The sequence below is a fragment of the Gavialis gangeticus genome, unplaced genomic scaffold (genome assembly GCF_001723915.1).
Source record: "Gavialis gangeticus isolate Ggan-Ray unplaced genomic scaffold, GavGan_comp1, whole genome shotgun sequence".
NCBI lineage: Eukaryota > Metazoa > Chordata > Crocodylia > Gavialidae > Gavialis > Gavialis gangeticus.
Genome location: NW_017729022.1, coordinates 75,655,080 through 75,672,723, shown reverse-complemented (window position 1 = coordinate 75,672,723; position 17,644 = coordinate 75,655,080). Strand labels below are relative to the sequence as shown.

At 44.7% G+C, this 17,644-nt stretch overlaps 1 protein-coding gene across 4 annotated transcripts in view; it reads left to right on the top strand.

Moving 5' to 3' along the window:
- Positions 1-17,644, top strand: part of DENND2A (DENN domain containing 2A) — a 92,980-nt gene that overhangs the window by 42,171 nt on the left and 33,165 nt on the right. For 3 of the 4 annotated variants that reach the window (XM_019515413.1, XM_019515412.1, XM_019515411.1), the window contains exons 3-8: positions 847-2,067; positions 3,232-3,359; positions 6,198-6,319; positions 10,273-10,470; positions 13,525-13,618; positions 15,641-15,691. In XM_019515413.1, the coding sequence (XP_019370958.1) occupies positions 847-2,067; positions 3,232-3,359; positions 6,198-6,319; positions 10,273-10,470; positions 13,525-13,618; positions 15,641-15,691 (1,814 nt within the window). The remainder of the gene's footprint in view (positions 1-846; positions 2,068-3,231; positions 3,360-6,197; positions 6,320-10,272; positions 10,471-13,524; positions 13,619-15,640; positions 15,692-17,644) is intronic. The other variant, XM_019515415.1, reaches the window with a different exon arrangement.

Here is a 17,644-nt window from a genome sequence, read left to right as displayed (position 1 = left end):
CAGTACTCCAGATGTGGCCTCACCAGTGCAGAATAGAGCAGAGTAATTACTTCCCTCAATCTGCTGGCAATGCTCCTACTAATGCAGCCCAGTATGCTGTTAGCTTTCTAATCTATTCACCTCTTGGGTAGCTATGGTTTAATACAGTGGGGGCCAACCTTTTTGGCAGGACTGCCACAAATTAGTGTCACACCTTCCCTGAGTGCCACTCCAATTCTTTCCCTTGTCCAGTCTGCTGCTCTGCTTTCTGCACCCTGACCTGTGCTCCCTGATTTGTTGCTTTGCTTTCTGCCCTGTGCTTCCTGCTTTATCTGGTGCCCTGCTTTATGCCCCCTGCCTTACCTACCATTGTGCTGCCTGTCCCCTCCCCAATCTGCCATGCTCCGCTCACCATCTGCCCATGCCATTTAAGGCACCTGTACAACAGGTTGGCTACCTGTGGTTTGGTAAGCTAGTATCCATTTGGTTTATCTGTCAGCATACCTCTCTAATGTTCTATGTACATAAAAAGTTTACTAGTCATTTAAAAATACAGACATACATGCAAATTTGATGTACTGTCAATATCAATACACGTAATCCAAAACTATAAATTCACACACCTGCAACCATCTCCACCATTAGAGAAAGTATAGGGCAATAGGTAGATCTTGTGCTGAACAGGGGCTTTGTTTCAGGAGGAAAGTAGAGGAGACAAGGACAATCCCCAAAGAAAGCCTTGCAGCAAGACTGTCAACAATCAGCCCAAGCATCCCATCTGACCTCACCTTTCTGGGCAGAGTGTATAGAGCTGATGAACCAATGACCAACATAAAGTAATGCTTCTTTTTTGTCTTTTCTGTGTAGGATCAAGATATCAAGGGAAAACAATAAAATTGCTGGGCAAGAATTAGAAAGACTTTCATTCAGGTGTACCAATAAAGACTGTTCTGAAGGAGCCAACATCATTCTGCATCTGGAATCTAAAGCTGAAAAAGTTTCTTCTGTGCTGAAAAACCCATTGACAGCACTGGAGAACTTGATCCTGAATCCAAAGCTAGACTGCTTTCAGCAGAATATGCTGAGTCCCAAAATGATCATCAGTGACCCTTCTGTGGATCTCAGTGTCAAAGAAAACAGCAAAATCATAAGGAAGCAAATCAGAGGCACTCAGAACTCATGGTCATCTGGAAAAGTTGGTTTCAGGAATAAGTCCTTCAGCATCAAGGACAAGATTTCTGAATGGGAAGGGAAAAAAGAAACACCCTCCCCTGTGGCTGCATGGAAGGAAGATGAGCTAGGAGTGAAAGAGGAGCAGAAGACATCATGTGTGGTGGAAAAGATGAGTGGGGAAGTTTTGGTGAATCGGAAAGTAGACACCAAGAGGCTTGTAAACTGGGAACTGGAATACAAAGGGATGGCAAAAGAGAATGAAAGGAGAGCGGGCACTCCAAAGGGTACAGGACAAGGAGTAGAGAGGAAGGTAGAACTGAAGGAGAAGGAAGAGGAAGTTGAGGCCAGTGTTGGAAAATGCAAGGAGGTGAAAGGTGGTAAGTGGGAGGTCCAGAAAGAGAACCTTTCAGTACTGAATCAGGTCAAGAAGTTGGAGCAGGCCTTGAAGGAAGGGTCAGCAGAGCTGCAGCCTCAGTTACCGGGTACCTACTATTCCCCACACTGTCTGCCGGAGAAGGTATTTGAGGGACAGACTCCTTCAGAGGGCCAGGAGGGCATATGTGGCTCTGAACTCAATAAGGGGCTTCTCAGCTTGGACTCGGAAGGCAGTGAGCCAATTTTTGGGACTCTAGAAGAGGTAAAACCATCTAAAGTTAAATGCAAAGACCACAATGTGGAGAATGTATACACAGAGCCAGGAGCACCAGAGAAGAAACCCTTCATCAACCCGTTGCCAAAGCCCCGACGGACTTTTAAACATGAGGGGGAAGAGGGCTGGACTCCAGGAGCTAGAAATAAGAGAAACTTGCCCCCTCTGCCATCCATACCTCCCCCTCCTCTTCCCTCTTCTCCTCCTCCTTCAGCTGTCAGCAGAAGACTGTGGAATGGGAAACATAAGAACAATGCTGACCACAGGTATTCTTTATTTCAGTAATGCTGGGGTTGGAGCTCTTCATTAATTTGCCTTTGAGGTACTGTTCTACTCCTGAAAGAGGGTTCCACAGAAATGACATCTCATCAGGGTCCATGTCTTGACTTTGTTCATAAAATAAAAAGCTGTCTTTCTCACAGCTTCCTATATTTACCCTGGGACCTGAAAGTGAACTAAGGCACCATTGCCAGCCATCTTGTGCTCTCAGTCACACCTCTGCAAGCCTGCTGAAGGCCAAAAATAATTCACTGGGGCAAGTGAGGCCAGACTTTGGCTTGGAGATCCCATTACTAGTGACAGTGTGCAAGAACAAATGATTCTAGCTTGACTTTCTGATCCCAGGGTGAATATCTGGTGTTATGCAGTGTAGTCACACCTTTTTTTCAATCTGGCAGTCTGTTCACTTGCAAACTGAGCAATGCTGATCAGGAGTCCTTGAGAGATGATTGAACATGAGACCCTACCATGCCATTTTCACAGACTGACTCTTCAGAATTCAACTGCCCTTTCAAATGGGGTCTGTTCCTTTTTGCTCAATCCTTGCTGGAGAACTTTTTCCTTAGCTGTAACTACAAATATTTTGTAAGTGGGGGATCTCCTGCCTCCTTTGATTCCACCCTCAGTAGAGGATCTATTTTAAAAATAAAAATCCCTGATTTCATTTGGACTGGGAGAGGGAAGGAGATGAAACCTTTCCATGCTTGATTGGAGAGGACACTCCATTGTTTTTCTTTTGTGTTTCCTTTGTGGTTCAGTGTGTGATTCTTGCTGTCCTACACCATTCCTAAGAGACATACTTTTTCCACATAGTCAGTAGGGCCTGAGATGAATAGGACTGCTAGTTCAGTAAGGTACTACTTCTTATTTCACAATGTCCCGCATAGTGTTTTGCACCTGTGTCATACCCGTTACAAGATGAATAATCCACTGCAGTCCTATCATTTGCTGACTACTGTCACTCTCATGAAAAACAGCTCTCACTGTGTCCCCAATGCTTCACGTGCTAAAGGTGGGGTCTGTAAAGCAGGCTTTTCATTCTGCTGGCTACGTGACATGCTGGCTATTAGCCAATGAAATTGATTTAATGGGCTTCTAGAAGCTGTTTGTCTATATCACAATTCTGTTTCCTTCTCCCCACAATGGCACAGGAAGTCTTATGAATTTGAAGACTTGCTGCAGTCGTCCTCCGAGAATGGCCGGGTGGATTGGTATGCTCAGACCAAGCTGGCCCTCACGCGCACTTTATCAGAGGAAAACGTCTATGAAGATATTCTAGGTAGGACCTTTTGCAGGGGTGGGGGGGCTGACAGGGCTGGAAAACTAGAAAGGTTTGTGGACAACAATAAGTACATGTCACAGTCTTTGGGGGGTCTGAAGAAAGTGTATTTATTTGCTCTGGGTGCACTGGCAAGGAGGAAACAAAATGGAATAAAACCTAATGCCTCAAAAATTAGCCAGAGGATTTTTGGGACCCAACTTTTGAATTTTATTCTGCAAGGAAAGACGTTAAGTGAACTTCTTCACACTGGGATAGGAAGGGAACAGGTACTGCTATATCCAAAAAGGTTGATTCAGATGGTGGGGGTGGGTGTTAACCACAGGTTCTCGGGAAGAAGCAGGATACTTCTGTTTGGATCCAGACTCTGGCTGGTTAGAGAGGTCTCATGAAGAACATTAGACTGCATCCCAGGAGGCAGTGTCCAGTGCTATCATAGGTGAGAAGAGGACAGTGTTTGCTGTACATTTTTAAAACTGTCTGACTTTGCCATGAGTTAGGGGGACCCACATTTGCCTTCTTTCCCCTGCTGGTTTTGGGGCCGAAGGGATACAGAATGCCTTAGCAGCTGCTGATTTTTTTACCTTTCAGAACCACAATAGAAGGGTCACCCTGCCAGCTGGAATAACAAGGGTAGCATTACAGGGCTAACGTACTGGCAAATCTATCCATTCATGTAAGACTATGCCCTTCTCCCCACACTTGCAAAGAACTCAAACACCATGCTGAAATTCCTACCCTAGAAAGCTTTGGATTGGAAAGGTTAGAAGGAAGTGGGTTATTGATAATAGCAAATGGGACACACTTGGGTTTTTGTTTCTTTTCTATGCACTTAGGCTTTGCCCAGCTCTGTCTGGAGTTAATGATCTTTAATTGACCCCTGCAGCCCTAGGGCTGTTTTCATGCTATTGTAGAGGAGGAAAGGGCTGACAGAGATGTCTGCAACAAAGCTACAATTTTATATTTCACCAAACCACAAGCTGGGATACTTCACCAAGGATAAACAGCAACAATTAGGAAACATCACCAGTGGATGGGGCTGGGAAGGAGGGGTAGTTTTTAATAGTTCAGCCCTTCCTTCTACCACAGAATGCTAGCAGTAAGCCAAAGAAGGTGAACCCAAACACACACGTATGCACACACTCACATGCGCATGCACACATTTTATTGCTCTTAGTACTAGAACTGTCTACATGTGACTTAGTTTTCCATCCCACTGTTCTTGTATCCCATCCAGCACTGTTTACTGGGAGTCCTGAAATTCAGCATAGGACAGTCAGGAGGAAGGGTTTACAGGTTGTGGTGGGTAAAACTGTATATCCCAGACTGATTCAGGCTGGACATGGTGCCGAACACTGAAAACCACATTGGTGGCAAAAGGAGACCTGCACTGCCACTTGTCTCAAGGACTAATTCAAGTGTTTTCAAAGCTGTTCAGAGATGCACTATTGAACTAACTTCTCTTCATTGAAAACCCACCTCCAAAACAAGGTCTGTAGTTCAGGGACAGAAATGGGTGTCTCTCCAGTATGTTCACCCATGGCTTTCTTTGCCACTGTCACAATCAGGAGAATTTCTACCTCCCTCAGGTTGGTGAATTCAGACACTAGTAGAGCTGCTTGCAGATGTAACCCGCCCCCCCCCCCCAAATGTGCTTTACTAGAAGAAGCAGTACATTAGTTCAACCCAGCTCTGCAGCATCTGTATAGATCTGTATAGATTTAATCAGCTATAGGACAAAAGGGCCAAAAAATCCCCACTAAAATACCCAATCTATCAATTTGCTGCAAAGCCAGGTTGAATGAATGCACTGCCTCTTCTGGGCATGCACTGGGCTTGGCGCAGGAGCATTTTTGGGTTTTTTTTCCAACGTCTGCAAGCAGCCTTAAGAGTGAGTCGCACATAAAATCATAGTAACAAAGACTGAGGCAAAAGAAGTCTTTTCTGTTGTGTTCTTGTATGATGACTTCAGCTGCTTTCCCTCCGCATGTTGAACTCTGGTACAACAGGTTGCTACATAGAGCAGATAGGGAACACAGATGATGTATGGGTTCAAAAATAAATCTGCATGCAGTTCCTGCCTCCTGAGGCCAGCAGCTCTTGGCCAGGGAACAGGAGATCTTGGTGTAGATCCCCTCAACCAGGTCTCTATCTCCTGCTTCATGGCAAAGTGCTCTAACCACCAAGCCAGGGATTAGGCATTGCCTAGTCTAGTGATTCTCCACGTTTTTAGACTCAAGGCACTCCTCCAAAACTTTTCAAAATTTAGCAGCACCCCATGGAAAAAACAAATATAAATATATTACTAATATTGTAGTATAAACACTAATTGTATTAATTCATATGTTATTAATCAGTTGGATCTTTATAATTATATTACATTCACCCTGCTGCCATTCTTGCTGTGGCCAGGTGGAACTACACCATGTGCCACCTGCAGAGCCAGATCTAGAAGTGGCTGTTCCATGAACATGCGCTCTTGCTGCAGCCCTTTCTGGTCCAACCTTGTGTGGTGTCTCCCAGAACCAGAGGCACGCGGGGCAAGTAAAACTTGTCTCCAACAGCATAGGGCTTAATTTGAGGGTGTAATGGGTCTTTTCCCTCTCTAATCCCTGTGGCCTGATTCTGCAGTTGTATATAACTGTGTCAGAGTTTGGACATGATCCAGTAACCAGCTGGATTCCCTGAGCTGGAGAGAGGGAAGTGAGTGCAAGAATGTTTGAGAGCAAGTCTTTATAGCAGACTAAGGAAAGGCCAGAGGATCCCAGTAGAGATTTTATGGCCAACTTTAAGGATTTTTTGTGTTTCTTACTTAGCACTTGTGATTTGTTGCTGCAGATCCGCCTTCGAAGGAAAACCCCTATGAAGACATTGAGACTAATAGCCGCTGTCTAGGAAAGAAATGTGTCCTGACCTTTCCAGCATCCCCCACCTCATCAGTTCCTGGAACCCCTACCAAGGTATCTTGTACAGCCAGCGTGACTCAAATATTCAGTTCCCAAAAGGATTTGCGTTAAACCCTGACTGCCACTGAAGTCAATGGTGTTTTTGCCATCGAGTTTAACTGGGCAGGATTTCCCACTTCATATCTTAGCTACTGAGATAGAGGCAGAATATGGGGAGCTGAGGCCCGTGAGCACAGGATTTCCTGAGTCCACCTTTTGGTATAATGCTGATTTCACTCTTCTCACAATGGGGCTAACACCTGAGCAGCACATAGGCTTCATGCATCCAGAATTCACTTGATAGTGGGAGCTAGGACAACGTGTACCACTTTGGTGCTGCATCACAAGAACAGAAGTGTCCCGTCACCAGGGGTCACGTTAGACAGCATCCTGTTTTGATCTTTTTCATATATTACTTTGTGTTCCCAGCAAAGCCCCTTCCATGCATGCCATTTGGAGGAGAACAGGGGTATGCATAACAGATTACAAAACAGATTACAAAATGAAGAGCAGATGTTGGATCTTGACCAAGATGGAAACTTGCTCATGCACTGAGATGAGGAAGGCTGTGACAGTACACTGGGATAATATGTTGGTCTTCCTTCTCTGGAAAACTGGGCTCAAACTCTTAGTGGGTACATCTACATGTGCAATGAGCGTGTCTGAATAAAGTCTGGGGCAGTTTTCACCAGAGTTTATTGCTCCCTGGCACAGCATTTGCACATGTGCCTGGGACTGCAGCATGCTGAGCCGGGGTGGTGCAACCCTGGTTGTCAGGGGATCCAGGGGGCCAGCCTGCCAGCCCAGAGCTGCTCTGCATTGGCTCAGCATGCTGCAGAGGAGCTGGCTGGGGCATGAGGGTGCCAGCAGACAGCCCCTACACTGTAGCAACCTTGTTCCCCAGCCAGCCCTGGTCATCATCTACACTTGCATTGTGGTGCATTAAATAACTCTGCCGTACGATAGTACTTGTGTCGGGCAGTACTATCTGACAGCAGAGTTAATTAATTTAGTCCAGCCTAATAGCACTGCATGTGTAGACAGTAATGCTTTATTGTGGACCTAATTAATCAACTGCAGTAAAGTGCATGTGTAGATGCCCCCACTATGTTCCAAGTAAAAATGAGTTATGGTTTGATCCTAGTTCTTACAGTGGGCCAACAAGGACCAAACTATGAGAGAGGGATCCAGAAATGAAATTGCCCCACTTCCCCCCAATTTAGGGATGGTTGTAACTGGGGTTCTGATTTGGGCACAGGTGTATGGTGAATCTCCAGTGGCTGGCAGTCTCTGTCTGTACTTCTCATTTCAGAAGTATAGAGCAGTGCTGCCATTTAGGCTGAAGAGCACTGGCAGAACTATGAAGAGTTTTGGGCTACTTTGTGATTTGCTTGGGCCAGTGCTCCAACACATTTGGTCCTGGGCAAGTGGTGCCTCCTATGTCTGGTGGGGGGCACCCGCAGATGCCACCAGTGGAATCGGTGGTGGGGCTGAAGCTGGTGAGCATCTGCAGACACTGTCAGCAGTGTCGGCGGCGGGGGCAGAGGTGGCGAGCTCCTGCAGATGCCGCTGGCAGCTTCGGTGTTGGGGCTGGAACTGGTGGGTATCTGCAGATGCAAGCCCCGCCACCCACCATTAAAATGACACTGGAATGCTCCAGTAATCTCTAGTCATGGCCTAGTAATCTGATTGGCTCAGTGTCCATAGCCAGCCTGTAACCCTTTATGCAATTGCTGGGAATGCTGGAAAGATTCAGCTGCCACCGCCTCCAGTAGGAAGGTCCTTCTGCATTTCTCTTGAAAAGGCTGGTTAATAGTAACAGCCGCTACATCTGTTCCTTCTGATTCTTGTAGAAGGAGGATATTCCATCCTTACTAAACCTCCCTTGCTAAATTAGGGACTCCTCCATCTATAGGCTAACATAGACCTTTAACATAGATCTGTATCTAATTAATCCACCATAATCACTTGGGGTGCTGTAGTGTGAACTTGATCTGATCTCTGGTAAACCCCAGAACTCACTGAGAAAGTCTATATGGGGTTTGTCATCCTGAAGACTTCTCAGAAAAAGCCTTGAATCACTAGATTGCTGGAGAAGTGCGGACGAATCCAGGCTTCAGAAAGAGAAGCTTCATCACCTTCTTTCAACTGCGAACATAAGAACTGCCATTTACTGGGTCAGACCATGTTGCCCAGTGTCCACTGTCAAACAGAGGCAGGGAGTGGACAGTGAAAGGGAGAGTAAACTGGGTGTGACGAGGGTTTTTCCCACTGTTCTTCTCTCATTTGCAGCCTCCAGCATTTAAGGTCTAGGAAGTTCTTATTCAAAACTTAGGGCTCATTTTTGCTCCTACTTCCTTAACCCCCCTTACATTTTGGGGAAATGGGAGAAGAACAAGCTCTCCAGGATAGGAGATAGACATGGGCATGGCCATTGGATCTGTGGTCTATACACCAAAAAGCAGAACCGTGTAGTGATACCCAAGCTAGCTCTAAGTTGCCTTGCTGAGAAACAGGGTACATTAGTCCAGGCAGAACATCACGCCACTGAAGCTGTGCTGCTTCTAGTGTCTGAGCTAACTCAGACCTAGCTTAGGCTACACGACACAACAGTGCATTATGCCTGCAGACAGTGATCTTGTTGGGGCTAGTTGGGAGCTGTTGTAGTACAAAGAAAGAAAAGACAATAGCCTTTCTTACAGAGCCGTTGCTGGGAAAAGCCCATGTAGCCAGAATCACCCAGAGGTACTGCTTTGTAATGCCTTCTAATTAACTTCCCATTAATTCATTATATAAACAAAGACTGGCAATTTTCAAAAGGACTCAGCACGAGCCTAACACTGCTGTCCTTGCAAGTAATGGTAAAACTCCTACTGACTGGCATAGGAGCTGGATGGCATCAGTGCTGAGAGCTTCTGAAAATCCTGCTGTTACCAGAGTGAGCTTTAATCTTCGTAAGGGCCCAACTTTACCTGTGACATACCAGACTGGGAAACAGAGGCACTGGCCAACTCTGATAATGAGGCCAAGGTAAGCTGCACCATTACACCATTGATTATTGGCCCCACACTGTGATATGGTTGAAGGAAAGACTGACAGCAAGTGGAGATTCTCTTAGTGGCAGGCCCTCCCTCTGTATTTTCCTTCTTTTCATTCTTCTCTCTCTCTACTACCTTTCAAAGTCTCTAGTCACAGTGATCCAATATCCAGTTGAAATAGCTTCTTCAACCACAATCCAGTTAGAGTTGCTCTTTCTAGGATGTGAAAGGCTCCCCCTTTCCTGCCTCCCTTAGTGAATGCCACTCTTCTTCTGCACTGCTGTCTACCCCTATGGGTGGGGAATTTAGGACCTGGATGTTGATATTGTATGTGCTAGCCTTTTGTGCTGCCATTGGACTTGGACAACTAATAACTGATGGAATTAGGAAAGAACTGGTTTCCATAACTGTCCACTCTGGGGTTTCTCGCATCTTTATCTGCAATATTTGGTTCCCACCTCTGTCCAAAACTGGACTGTAAATGAGATGGATCATAGTTCTGGTCTGGAATGGCAGTTTTCTAGGTTCCTATAGGGCAAGTGTTAACCCAAATGTTTGTGTTTGATTCGCTGGTTAGCATTTTTCTTGTGTGATCCCAATCTATGGATTACATATAGCTGGGGAATTATTTGCTCCTCAAACTGAGGCCTTTTAGCCAATCCCTGAGTTATGTCATGACCTGAAATAAATCTGGGACTCTAATTGTCTGTGAGGATAGTCCTGTGTAAACTGACAGTCAGGAAAACTCTTTGGACATACAAGAAATTGCCAGCCATAAACTATACTTGCCAGTCTGCTAGTCAAATGCTCCAGCTCTTTTTCTTAGTGTTTAGTGGAATTGGTGCTTTTACAATGGTTTCTTGCAATGCTTGGTTAGATGAAGCACTGTATCAATTCATTTTCACTCTTCCATTCTGTCTCCTTCCCCAGTTACTTTCCAAACCCATTTTCTTTCGACAAAATTCAGAACGGCGGAGTTTCAAACTGCGAGATATAAGGAAACTGAGTCGTGACGGAACTGGGTCCCCTTCCAAAATCAGCCCCCCCTCTACTCCCAGCAGCCCAGATGATACCATCTTCTCCTTGGGAGATCCTCAGAATGGGAAGAGGAGGAGGAAGATTCCCAAGGTAACTTCAGGGTTTATTTCTTTGCTTAGCTTCCCATAAGTAGTCTTTTTTTTGAGAGAGAGGAAGAAATTTTCAATGTAGGTTTCAGTGCTGTGCTTGTAAAATGTGTCCCTTATTCCTGGGACTGACTTGATTTCATTTAACTTCTCATAGTCAGCACAGGGCATTCCTTACATCCCACTCTCACTTTTTCTCTTCAAAAAGGGGCCAAAGATCTCTTTAGAATATATTTTACTATAGTACTATTTTACTAGTCTATGTTACTATGAAGGATAAAGCAAATGAAAATAATTGAAAATTAGATTTTTTTTTACAACATTGAAATTTTAATGGGGGGAAAATGGTGATTTTTTTGCAAAAATTATATCTTGTTTTCCAGCGTCATTAGTGAGCAACTTGTGGAGCAGCACTTCCTTTCAAAGGTCATGTGTTCAGTAGGGTTTTCTGCTATTTATATATATGTTTTTTGCAAACTAACATTCAGTCACTCAGTCACTGGTTATCTTTACTTGCAGCACATGTTCTGGGTGGGATGTAAGCCTGGGTGAACAAAGGAGACCTACTGGAAACTTGAGAGTCTAGTTTTTCTTTCCTTGTTGTTAAAGGTTTTTCCTCAACAAGCCTCCCATTTAATGGAGATTGTCATTTTATATAGCATGACATCGTTGTATATTTCAGAGTTCCTATCAGATCAGCAAGAGTAGTTAGTCAAAGGGCCATTTGGCTGTGGGATATCTTTTGAATGTTTGTAAAACATAATTATCTTTCCTGCTCTTTGCAAGAGTCTGGCATATGTTGGCAGGACTAGACTGTAATCACTTCTTTGACCTGACAGTCTTCTTCTGGAGGAACATGTGTTTTGTGTGCACTAATGTATTCTGACTTGTTCTCATGTCTACAGGTCTGGTTTTGTGTATCCCTGTTGCACATCTTGGCACTTTGGGGTGCTTTTCCATGTGTCACCTCTGTGTGTGGGCCCTTATTCCATGCTAAGTGGAAACTAAATTGCTATAGCTTAGTTCTCAATGAAATCAGAGTAAACTGTGATGGTCTGGCTTCCACTCACTCTGAGGTAAAACCATGCACACAGGCACTTTTGTAGAACAGCTGGTATATTGTAAAGCCCTGCTTCTTTTTTACCTTGCAATAAATTGTTCATATGTCCATATGCTCAGTTAAGTCTAGCATCTCCTTATTGTTGTCTGTTGCCCTGTAGTTGTCCTCTATGGTCACTCCTCTAGCGTGCGCTCTCGAGTTATAACAACGCCAGCTGTTAGCATAAAGTTCCTTTGCTGCCTTTGACCTCTCCACTTCTATCCCCCAAGACCCCATACATGTTATATTTTCCAAGATGTTCAATATCTTTTTAAAATAGAAGGATCAAGAGCACAGCTGTATTGCTATTGTGCCTTGTGTGTTATTAATCAGAAGCAGTTTTTAAAACCTCTCTGGGTGCATCTACACATGCAATTTTTGTGCCTGAATTTTCTCCACAGAAAATTCAAGGTTTATTAATGCACTCTTGGGCTCATGTCTACATGTGCACCCCCATCAGTAGCAAATTACGCTGGACAGGAGCAGCCCAGTCCAAGGCTGTTCCTGCCTTGCTCTGCCCCCCTGCAGCAGCAAGGGAGAGCTCCAGGCTCCCCTGGGGACTGACAGCAGGTACTGGGGTCAGTCTTGATCTCTGCCAGGCAGGGAGAGCTGTGCCAGCTGCAGGGGCAGCTGTTTCCCTGCTGCCAGGAGATCAGGACTGATCTCGATCCCCACATGGCTGGGAGAACTGTGCCGGGGGCAGCTGTTTCCCCACCACATGGGGATCAGTATCCATCCAAATCCCCATGTGGCTGGGAGACCTGTGCCAGCTACAGGGGAAGCTGTCTCCCAGCCACATGGAGATCAGGTCAGGTCTGACCCTGCAGCAAATTGCTCCTGGTCAGTATCTACACATGTGCTACAGAGCATTAGTTAATGCACCATTTATCTAGTACCTGTATGTGTTGGTACTAGCAAATGGCGCGTTAGATTAATCTGATGCACAGTAAGTCCCATGCACATGTAGACGGTGACGTTTACTACACATTAGTCTATTGTGCAATAAAGTGTCTCATGTAGACACGCTCTCTGGGTTGGATCCTTGCATCCATCTGAGTCTAAGTTGCGTCTTGCCACCTTTAAGCCTGCTCAGGCCTAAGGACTGACTGGGGCCATGGCACAAGTTAGATCAGCCAAAGGTGCATGGTACACTCTGGAAGCCTCTTTACAGGCCAAATATCACAGCAAGAATTGACAGTGTCCCATCTCATGCACAGAACATCCCCTGTCCTGAGCACCCGCTAGGAGTAGGTGGCACAGAACTAGCTTTGCTAACTTCTCACCCCTTCAATGTGCCCCTGTGCCAAGGGAGCCCCAGTATGCCCTGTCAAATTGGTCCTCTATCTGCAGCACAGAGGAGGCTGATGAGCTGGATCCTGACTACCTGATTCTGTTAAAAAAACATTTTGAAAAGCTTATCTACTTGTGGTTTCAATAAGTTCTGATTTTTCCCAGCATTTGCTATATATGATGTATTTAAAATAGGCAAAGGCTTTTTTGTGATATCTTCTATTGGATCAATTGTACAGTTGGGAAACCTGTTGGACAGACTTTTGGGCATCGAGTGCCCTGTCTCTGGTCTGCATGTATTTAAAGCATTTTTGCACAAAGATCTCAGGAACCGTAATCATTATTTAACCCAGACATTTTTCAGAATCCTCAATGGGTCTTTAATCTGTTTCTGTAGCAGATGTTGAGAAGAGTTTGGCCAGGTCTTCACTACTAGACCATCACTCACAAATCTGGGTGCTGTGGTCAAGGGAAAAAGTCCAGGGGAACTCTCTGATGCTTGTTGTGAACAGTGGAGAGTTGAAGCCAGAGGGTGTATGGTACCAATAAGATCTGGTGATGGGGTGATTGTTGATCAGGACTAGAAAACTCAAATTAAGATGTCACTTTCTTCTTCCTATTTGGGGGAAGGAGACTAACCTTATTCTCTGTCTCCTGTTTGTTGAGTAGCTGGTGTTGAAAATCAATGCCATTTATGAGATACGGAGGGGAAAGAAACGTGTCAAGAGGCTGTCCCAGTCCACGGAGAGCAATTCAGGGAAAGGTAAAAGGCATTTGACTAAGGCATGTTGCTGTTGAGTCTTTTGAGGATTTCTATTTAGCTTGGGTTTGGCTAGCTATCCTAAGCGATTATTGTTCTTTATAGCCTCTTTGCTAGTGCTTTGTCCAGAAAAATGTTTTTCTGTTGAAAAATGCCAATTTGTTTAAATAAAAACAATGGGAGCATATCACTGTCAGGGAGGATTCCAGTGGAGTGCAGGCAGATTTTGATACTTACCTTACTTCTTCCAAACTTTTGAAGGACCTGCTTAGTCTTCCAGGTCTCTGCTACCGAACTGGGAACCTCCATTCCCAACTCAGCCAAGAATAGTTCAAGTGTTTTATAGAATCATAGAATTAGAAGTGCTCTTTAAGAGTCATTTAGCCTTGCACCCTTCACAAATGGAGAATTCACCATTCCTAAAATTTCCCGCATAGATGTCTGTCCAGTCACTCCTTGAAAACCTCCAGTGAAAGAGATTCCACAACTTCCTTAGATGGAAACATTTATTTCAAATAACTATATTTAGAACTCCCTCCTGTGAGAAATTTCCAAATTTTCTACTTTCCATTGTGGAACAAAATGATTCTTTTTTCCCCCTAGAATTTCTCTCAGAAGAAATTTTAGTGTTTGATCAGCTCTATGTATTTCCCATAATTACATATAGGATAACTTATGTTTGGGGTTTAAAACAATATCTCTTAGGGCCAAATTATCTCATGTTGGCCAATTGTGGAATTTCTTTCACTTTTTGCTGAAGTATCTGGTGATGATGGTCGCTATTAAAAACAGCATACTGGGCCAGAGGGTCTGATTTAGTTCAGCAATTACGTTCCCCTGTCACTTGAGTTATTGTATGGCAATTTAGATCAGATTTTGCCCTTGTTTGTGCCCAGGCAGTGAAGGGTAAAATTGTGCCCCAGGAAGAAAGACACTTTGATCTGGATTCTGTTCTACCTAACAGACATGGATGTAGGTGCCTAATTTTCACTCTCTTCCACCCTGCTTGAGTTCCTGAAAAACGTAATGCAAAAGGTGCTTTTTCTGATTTAAAAAACTTAATGTTCCTCCTCCCCTCAGGTTTTTTTTGTGACAGGGTAAGTTGACAGTGGCTGCATCTACATAAGATGCTGACTGCGCATAGACCGAGACTACTACACAGTAGCACCTCTTAGCAGAAAGCATGACACGATGCTACTGCTCAGTAGTCTCAGGCTACTGTGCAGTCAGCATCACAAAAAAGCCATTCTTCAGCACTACTGTGAAGTATTTGTTTATACAAGTACTAAATGACTGCTCAGTCAATGTCTTGTGTAGACACATGTAGTATGTTACAAAAGTAGATGCAGTAATGCATTTTTAGGAGTGGAGCAGGGTGGACTAGAATTACGCTTAGGAGCACATCCCCATGATCGGGAATGTGTGTTTCCCCAGGGACAAATGGCAGTGGCACATATCTGCTTGTTGTTCCCAGGCATGTCCCTGCATGCACGCTCTGGCATATGGCAGATTGCCCCAGTGGGGTAGGAGAGGCTGGGCTGCCCCAGCAGCTTTACCTGGAGTCCTTGGGCCTCCCAGGGATGTAGTGGTGGTGACCTGGGTGCACAGAGACTGGCTGGCAGCCAGAGCCTGGCTCTGGCTGGCCAGGCTTCAGTTTTGGGTGGCACATGCTTCAGCCACATGCACACCCCCACCTTTTTTTGGCACTTTTTTTTTGACACCGGGATATCCTGATGTCAAAAAAACTGCCGCACTGCTAATTAGCAGTGTGATGAATGCATGCACATGTGGTGCATACAATTTGCATTGCCATGGACGTGTTTGCAGCACCGCAAACTACATGTGTATGCTCAGGGGGATGTGCCCTAGGTGTCTAAGTTCGCTTAGATGAAATAGGATCTGGCCCTTTGAGTTTTATGAATTCTTCCTCCTGAAGCTCTTGAGCCAGTTTTTATTCTGCCCTCTGTAAAGAGTGCACTATTTTTAGGTATTCTTCATTTCACTTTCCTTTTTTCCCCCTGATAGTTACCGATGAAAACAGTGAATCAGACAGTGACACGGAAGAGAAACTGAAAGGTAAGGAAATTGAGTGGAGAGAGTAGCCATGGCAGATGGTTACTGATAAATTCACACCTGATGTTTTAACTCTTTCCTCTTTTCTTTGGTATATTTTGAGATAATACCGATTTTCACACTGAAAACAGAGATATCAAAGGCCAGGAGAACTGTAGAAGAAGGTCACAGTCTGGGAAACATGAGAGTCCAAAACAAATCTAGAAGTCATGCCAACTCCCTTAGGAATCTTTAAATTGACTTTCATGGTTGGCATAGACACCAAGTGTGTTCAGGAGAGGATCTGTTAAGTGAAAGATCACACATGTGTGAAGAAGGCTGCCAAGGCAGCTAATGGGTGGACATAGTCCTTAGGAAATCCAGCAGGGAGCATGTTCTTACAGAGTAGAAAGACTAGGTAAATATATGTAGGGACTGAGGTGCATTCTGTGGTGCCCTGTTAGTTAAATTGATTTGGGAGCAGTTTGTTATGCTATTTGCTTAGCCCTGTGACAGCTGTGTGGGGTATGAACTCCCAGAAAATAAGTCTGAAATCTCTTTGAATCCTTTCCAGTGTTTATTAGTCCCATTCCCTACTACTGTAATCCTCTTTCAATTTTATACCAGGAATTAGAATTCAGCCAAGACTGCAATCTGAAATCTAAATTCCTTCCAAGCCTGAGGTTTCTGTATTCCAGGCTGAGGGTACAAACATGACCTAACTGTTTGGGTAACAGGTCAGGTCCCAAACCAAAGGGGCTAGTGCAGAGGCAGGCAATTGTTTTGGACAGAGGGCCACTTACTGAGTTTTGGCAAGCCATCAAGGCCTCATGACAGGCAGCCAGGGGCAGATGAATATTACTTTTCCAAATTTTTAGGGGCCCTGTGGGCTGGATAGAATGGCCTGGCGGGCCGCATCTGGCCACGGGCCGCATTTTGCCCACCCCTGGGCTAGCGTGCAAGAATATGGTGCTTCCCACCCTGCTTCCCACAGTGCATTTGTAGTGGGGGGAGACCTTTGCTTTGAAAACTGAGAACAAGCTGGAGCTTCCTCCTGAGTCTGGGTCTTACCATGTTTTTGCCCTGCAGGACCCATGTGTCCCTGCACCTGCTTCAGAAAGACTCCTGGGATCTTTGCTGTTCCTGTACAGGAGATAATAGGAACTGTCTGGGCTGCTGTGGTAAAGCAGCATGGCTGCACTGGGTTCTAGCATCTGACAACTTATTACAGGCCAATCTTCTAATTTATGTCCTACCAAAATCTATAGAGAACAGTTTGTGGGATATCACTGCCATCAGGTTTGATCCTGGATTGGGCCTTGGACTTAAACCTAATTCATGTTGGGATCCAAACACTACCTCCTTGGCTCTCATCTACCAACAATTAGGGAACAATTCCACTATTGTAGGAGATAACCATTTCTCTATCACTGCAACCAAATCTCTCAGTGAAAAAGAGTATTGTGTTATCAGTTTATCATGCTGGTCATTATTGTAGTGGCAGGAAATACACTGCCTCTTGTTACTACATCTTCATATTGCATAAATGTGTTAATAGCACACAAGCAGGTCTAAGTTCAGTGTGTTGGGCAAGAGGAACATTGGGAACCTTCTTTCTCATTTGTCACCACCTCTTCCTTCATTTACTACTACTACTTTTTGGCTCAGAACATGTATTTGAGATAGATCTGAATGTCAGAAAGATCCAGAAAGATGAGCATCATCTTCTTTCTCGTGTTCAGGATCTGGTTAGTGTGGCAATGGAAGGGTGAACCGAAGTCCCAGATCCAAACCCCACTGAACTCTGAGGCTATGTCTCAGTTATAGCCTGGTGTCACTGGCTTGACCTACTAGGACAGTAGGCCGGTATTGTGGTTGACATTTTTTATATTGTGGCTTTTAGTCTGAGACTTTAGATTAGGTGGTGTCCATTGTGGGGTGGGGGGGGGGGGGGAAAAATTTAAAACAAGATTTTTT